General features: G+C 39.4%; 1 protein-coding gene across 1 annotated transcript; it reads right to left on the reverse strand.

Moving 5' to 3' along the window:
- Positions 1-1,565: 1,565 nt before the first annotated feature.
- LOC119739261 (threonine-rich protein-like) lies at positions 1,566-5,381 on the reverse strand. The gene is made up of 2 exons (XM_038214121.1): positions 5,274-5,381; positions 1,566-2,462 (listed from the first exon to the last, which is right to left on the reverse strand). Exons 1-2 carry the CDS (start codon positions 5,323-5,325, stop codon positions 2,197-2,199), a joined length of 318 nt encoding a protein of 105 aa, XP_038070049.1. The 5' UTR covers positions 5,326-5,381; the 3' UTR covers positions 1,566-2,196.
- Between the last annotated feature and the right edge of the window lie 2,080 nt (positions 5,382-7,461).

Below are 7,461 nucleotides of genomic sequence, written 5' to 3' on the forward strand. Positions count from 1 at the left end.
TTTTTTACACAACTATCTGGGGTACTTTTTCGCTCGTACCCCTCGCCCTGCAAACAGGGCACTGGGAAGGGCAGATGGTTGCAGACCAGTAAATCGGTCTGAAATTGCCTACGCCGGCCAAATCACGATTTGCATGCCCTCAAAATATTCAGTATTTAAGCATGCTGTGGGCCATGAACCTGAGGGTTTGTAAAAAAATATGGGTGGAAGCCGTGCACAGGACTGTGATGCATGAGCTTGTAGTTCCGTTCAATTTGGATGAAATTGGGGCCCTTAAAGCGCTCTATTTTGCAATTGAGTGTAGGCATCGTTTTTCAACATGGCGATGGGCTTCAGGACAATTTTCAGGGGTGATCATATTCTGATGGAAATTTCTCCTAAACGTCATCAGTTAACCCCCGAAAATTGAAAAGAAGATGAAAGATGATGAAATAAGCTTTAATTTGATGTGTGTCTCGAACACTTTGGAGAGTTGTGAGTATTTTTCCCGAATTTCTGAAGTGTGAGCATTTACCATTGGGGTCTATGGACGTTTATTTACTGGTCTGCTACCAGATGAGCTTCACAGAATCTTGTGAAGGAAGTGGGGATGGCGTTCTGGGTAATTTATCATGACCTATGTATAAAGCATCTGGCTGCAGCTGTAGACCGCGGTTAGCCAATGCGCGCAAATACTATCCGAAATAATTGCCATAGAAAATGTATGCACACCATACCGGATGTGATTTCTTAACGAAGCCCGAGCAACTGACGGGAGTTGAAAATTTACAAAACAGATAAGTTTTACAGATTTTCCTACATTATTATGCTTTTCAACCAAAAAAAAGGCGCCGCATTTATGAATGGGAATAAAATAGTGATAGGCCTATATGACTTAGTCGAACGGCTTTCAAACCTTGCATCGCGGTTGTGATGACATCAGGTCACAGGTCACGCAAAATCTATCTAATCAGAGCGTTAATTCGTCAGCCCTTCCCAGCGTCCTGTTTGCAGGGCGGGGGGCACGAGCGTAGGGTACTTTGTGCGCTTTCCTATGGAGCATTTTTTTTATATTACCAGGCTTGAGTGGAGGCTACTATTTTTTCAACTTGGTAAGGATTTCGGACTTTTTTCCTCTTTAAAAAAAATCCTCCAGAGCCTCGGATCAGAAAAGAAAAAGAAAATTGCTGCTATACAATTGGTATCTGACTGAAAAATAACGTTTCTAAGATAAAACGTTAAATTGTTGAAAAAAAAATGGGTACCCTGTACTATTGTGTAAATAAAAAATTCGCGACCTGGCTAGCTTCGCCGCATGATTGATTTTAACTCTTAAAGATCTGAACCAAAGCTTGAAAGGGAAGCGAAAGACTTGTTTCCGGAAGGACAAAAGAGTAAAAATGTACAAAACTTTGTGAACCTATTATAGCGACGTGTGAAAGTCAATGGTTTATAAAAATGCGCAGTTCAGCAGTATACAAATTCAACATTTCTCATGCGTGAACTCAAATTTATTGAAATCTCATAAATAATTCACAGGAAATTCTAAAGAATCTAAAACAATCAGTAAGCAAGACTAGACTATAATACTTCGCAGTAGGCCCAACCTCGTTTCCTTGGAGTCGAGCAGTACGCCCTCTCACCCTGGTATTGGAGCATTTGCATGTTAAAAAATCTTGCAGAATAATATGCAAATGAATAGTCCGGTGACTAGCTGTGCTTTAAATCGGTGTTTGTTTTTGTATGCGGTGTCTTGGGTACTAACTCCAATTCAGTTCTTCAAAGTTTAAATTATACAATAATCTTATCCAGCAAATATGAAGTATTACATTACATAATCATTATAAGCAAACAGGTAAGGGGTTATTATTTTTGAGATGGAGTGGATGTAATAGTTCACATTACGTATTACAAGTTTGAAATAAAGCACCAAGCAGGCCTACACGAACATTCTTTACTTCCTTTGCCTGTATCGAATCAGGATACAGGTAGCAAGTTTAATGACGCCTAAAGGCTGAATACCAACACCAGAAAAATCCAGTTTGTTAATACAGTTTAGTGGTACTTAAATCTCAAAATCAAAGATTGTCGTAGTAACATTTAAAGTGACGTCAATAACCTCAGACACAGCTAGCTCACCAGCATTGCAAGATTAAGGCAAAAAAAATGTTTAACGTTCCCGCCCGCTTCCTTTTTGGAGACCTGAGACGCCAACTCTTAACGATCAGGTTGAAAGCTTGAGAGGGAAGAGAAAGATGAATCTATCTCCTCTGTAGTTGTTGGAGCTACAGTGGTTGTGGTTGTTGGAGCTACAGTGGTTGTTGGAGCTACAGTGGTTGTTGGAGCTACAGTGGATGGTGGGTCGGTGTAAGCGCCCGAGAAACCAGATCCACTTGGAGCCACTTCTTCGCTGCTTTCCCTGGAGTTAGAGTTAGAGCGAGATCCACTCCTTTTATTGCGGATGGTCGCAGCAGAACATGCTTCTGTGTGTTAAAAATATTTGACAAATAATTATGCAAAAGAATCTAAGAGAATTGAAGATGAAGATTAGGCAGGTCTAGTAAATGCGGAATTCTGGATGGAGGAGCCATCCAATTAGAGGTTGAGATGCTGATATATTTTATCACAGGATGACGACATCTTATACGCACCATGTCAACATCCTTAGATAATTTATAACGGCGTAAAGTGTTGTGTTCTTAGATGCTGGAAGTTCTCTGACCCCTCTTAATTCAGATAAAAACGGAGCAATTATTACACGTCGGGGAATTGTCAGGTCAGGGAACCAGACTAGCTGGCTTGCACCCATTCACGCATGTGTGTTATCGATTGCAAACAAATCGTCACCGTTTTCACGAAGAGGCGAATTTAGTATTTCACTGTCTGAACAAACATTCAAGATAATCGCGTTTAAAGTTGGTCCTTTTTTTTCATTTGACAATTTGAAACTTAAAGATGCATACAATATGCAAGATTTAGGTATCAGAGGAAAGAAGAGCTTCTAATCTTCCTAAATGTAGCACACTTTAAGAAAAATAGGTGATCAGTTTTGCAGAATTAATCAATTAAGAGAAGTGGCTGTTCGTGAAAACAAAATAAAAAGACGTAGCAAATTCGCCCCTTCGTAAAAACGCTAAAGACACTACGCGCAGATTTCGCCCCCTAGCTCTGCGGGCTGAGTCAATGCATTTTTTGTACAGTACGCGTAGATTCTGCCCCACTGCGCATGCGCCTTGAAATTCGCCCCTTCGTGAAAACGTTTTATTGCACGCGAATGGAATTTGCCCCTTCGTGATATGCGCCATTGCATTACAATGTATGTATTTACTGAAAATGTATTAATACCATAGAGTGCAGCAATTCGCCCCTTCGTGAAAACGCAATACGGCACTTTTGGCAAATTCGCCCATTCGTTAATTAGGTCCATTAAGATTCTAATAAATTTTTTGAAAGTATAGCCTCACCAGGTTGTAGATATTGATATATTTATTAATTTTCACCAAAAAAACAAATTTCGAAAACAGACGATTTTCATGAAATTCGCCCCTTCGTGAAAACGGTGACGAAATGTGGACTAATTAAATTTGGTAAATTTGGAGGGGTATTTGGGGGGAAAGCAGTTTTCCCCAACGATGGTCAGCCGACCATACAAAAAAATCAAAGTTTTCTTGAAAATGACAGCACAGCAGGTGTGATGATTTCACAGGATGGTTGAGACTAGTATTCACTTATAGTCAAGTAAGGTATTTCATCATGCATCCTGAGAAATCGTTGCGCTTAGTCCTGAGAGATCGTTGCGCTTAGTTTGCATTCATTTTCGAGAATAGAGGAAATACCATCATTTCCTCGCTAATAGCCCAAACCATCGCGAGACAAAAACGTTTTTTTCTCCAAATACTGCCCCAAATTTTGGTTTACATAAACTTTGCAATTGGTTTAAATCAGGTGTATTATCTGTGATTAGGAATTATTTTCAATAGTGATACATGGGGATCGTACCACAAGAGCAGCAAGTCAAAAGTATGAATGAAAAAGTCTCGATTGCACTTTGAAATAGCTTGATTCTCTCCACTGCAGGGTGGGTAAAAATAGTTACGGAATGTTGAACACAACCACCGTTTTTAAAGTTCTGTCCGCGGATCACAAAAAAAATATAAATGTTCTTTCTGCAGAACTAAAACAATTCACATGCATCTCTATGAGAATTGTTTTCGTTTTGCTGAAAAAACTCTTAGGCCCTACTTTTTTGGTGATCCGTGGACAGAACTTTAAAAGGGTGTTTGTGTTCAACAGTCTGTAAATTGAAAAGTACATGAGTGATATGAATGATTCTTGTACTAAAGAAAGCTGATTGATTGAGCTCCAGATTTTGAAACTTCAATCAAAAATTGGGCCTGCCATTCGGGTGTCGTTTTATTTAACTCGCCCTGCACAGTAGCATCTCCAAGATTTTGGTTTCAGGGTGGATGGCTGGAGGGGAAGGGGAGTTGGAAAAATACGTAACAACTCTGAAAAAGGTGGGCCAGGTTTCTTCGTTTGTAACATTAAAAGTATACAAATATTGAGTGGCTCAGTGTGGAATGGGAGGAATATTATCGCAAGGTAAAATCTGGACTTTACCATTTCACGAGGCGAAGCCGAGTGAACTGAAAAAGTCCAGATTTTACCTAGCGATAATATTCCTTCCATTTCACAATTTAAAGCCACTCAATATTTGTTTTATATAACTGACATATAGATCCTTGTCATTTGATATATTTGAACTTTTTTTTCAATACAAAACTGGAGGAAAATGTATTTCTCTCTTCCAAACCACCCACGAAAATTTTTGAACCCAACGCTGTAGCGCCGGCTCTTTGGAACAATACGCGCTATACGCGCAACGCTGAACGCGCTCACCAGCATGCATTTGTACACAAATACCGCGTAATGGAACAAGAATAATCCTAACTGTTTAATAGTATTTCCATTTCCCATTCCCCATGGGCGGATGGTACTTTTGAGCCGCGGCGTGAATGGGAGCAATAACGAATGTCACGTGATGTGAGTTCCACCAATCAAATGACAAGGATCTGTATGTCGGGTATATAACGATTAATATAGTGGGTGAGGGTATTACTACTGACAGTGGTTTTGAGGTGTTGGCGTTTTTATCCCAAAAAGATAATGACGTCGGGTGGGGCAAGATCCCCACTCCCCACCCCACTGGATACGTCACTCTCCGCTGTGGCGATAAGACCAGAGAGTTTTGGGAGGAAAAATGACATAACATTCATTATAAAGGTACTACTCACGAATGATGAGGAGGCCGATCAGGAGGTTGGCAAGGAGGCGAGCTGATGCCATCTTGAGAATGGAGAGGTATTCTTTTATTTGGTTGTTTCTGACCAAGCAATCGGTTCAGCCAGCAATCGTTTCTGATCGCAGTTGGTCTTCGTCGCCACTTTTATAGCATTTACTGTGGGAACTTATACCGCGCAATGCAAACCAAAACTTTGGTACTGTGTCAGAAAGAGAGACCAGCTGACGAAACAAAATTAATAGTTGGTTATTTGTTATTATTGGTCATCTGTTTGTGTTTACGCTTCACCGATGTTGCTGTGCAAGGGACCAAGTCGGCAAATTTCTAAGTTTATTAAAAATAATTTTAATAACAATACAAAACAGCAGATGTATCACTTAACTCACGTCTACATTAAAGTTGCATACTCCACGATAATTATTTGAAAAGTAATCTCCTAACGATTTTTTAATTTGCGTGCTTTGTTTTAAGAAAGAACTACTTTATTCCCACTTGAGGCATGTACAACCCGTTGAAATTGGGCTTTCATTTTGAGCAAAAAAAGGTGAAATTAACCCACACCGCGAGAGAGCCGAATTATTGTCAATCAGCCAATAATTCGAATTTTGTGGGGGGAAAACAATTTAGTAAATAAACGTCGATGATTTATTTTTCATCCGATGTCTCATTCAAAAGTGAACAATTATTTTGTAGCTATAAGGAAATAGCAATTGACAAATCAAATTTTACAAGGTCAAACTCTAGCACGGAGAACATATCTTAACCTAGAAAGCACTCAGAGACCGCAAACCTTCACCAAGGCTAAACAATTCCCCGCCATAATTGTCAGTACAACCAAAAAAGAACTCTCATAAAATGGTGAAGAATATTTTTTTTTAAATCCTGGACCCAGACCCATATCCGAATCACTTCCAAAATCTAATCGATTTGTACTTGTACCAAGGACCATCCCCTAAAACAAATTTCATGCAAATCCGTCCATACCTTTATGAGTTATCTTGTTAACAGACAAACCAACAAACCAACCAACAAACAAACAAACCAAAATCCGACGAAAACACAACCTCTTTGGCCGAGGTTAAAAACACAGAAAATGAACAAAAGTAGGCCTACTTTTACCAAAATATTTAACTTTTAAGCTTTTATTTAACGGTTATCAAGAAAAGAGGCAGCTTGCCATTTTAATATGAAGATGTTTAATTACGAATTTTGCTAATTTGGTTGAGTGGATTTAGGGGTAGAAAAAAAAAAGAACGAGTGAAAAAAACCTTGGGGGCTGATGGTCATCAGATGTTGATTCATTGTGTAACGAGGCGTGTGTAATCAATGAAAGTGGTTTTTCTGTCGGAAAGATAACTTAATAAATAAATTATTGTTCCGACAGTAATATTAACTTGAATTATTTAGACACGCCTCGTTACACAATGAATCGACACCTGTTGATTGTGCTTAAAGCTAAGTCCATCATTTAGAGCTATCCAAAAAAGTAAATGACGTAATTATTGTTGAAAAACATGCTTGGTTGAAATGTAGTAAGGGAACTAAACTCCCTGTGAAATTTTTCTTTCTGGCATGCTGTCATTTTGAAGAAATCAACGAAAGAAAGCCTTTCAAACGATGCGTCTTTAGACGCATCGTTGGAAATTTCCGCTAGTAGTTCGTTTTTTTTATTCGGCGAAGCGCGCAAAGCGTTAACAAAGATGCACACGCGCGCGCGGGTTGCTATATTTCGTCGGATCCAGTGTGCGTAGCTGCAATCGGCTCAATCGGCTGAATTCAGGCCCATTTCAAAACATAATTCATCAACTTCTGATTTGAAATCGAGATCCTAGAATGTTGTTTTCTCGAAATATACAGCTGAAGCTGAGCTAAAGCTTCTCAGGTAAGTTGTTCAGCACATTTTTTTTAAAAGATTTTGAGCACTTTTGTTGCTTCAAACAAACAAAATGCACAAATTACAAATGATGGACTGACAGGACTGTATCTTTAAGCGCAAGCAGGCGCGGTTCTAGAGCCAATATTTTTGGGGGACTAGCAGGGTGGATCCAGAATTTTTGTTCAGGGAGGCATGCTGAAATGTAGACCGGTTCTTTTCTCCAGACACTTAGGCCTCCGAAAATCAATAGGTGGGGGTATTGTAGTTATTTTCTGCTTGATCGGGTAGCGCCTTCTGGTTTTCT

This window comes from Patiria miniata, unplaced genomic scaffold (assembly GCF_015706575.1).
Source record: "Patiria miniata isolate m_02_andy unplaced genomic scaffold, ASM1570657v1 HiC_scaffold_30, whole genome shotgun sequence".
NCBI lineage: Eukaryota > Metazoa > Echinodermata > Asteroidea > Valvatida > Asterinidae > Patiria > Patiria miniata.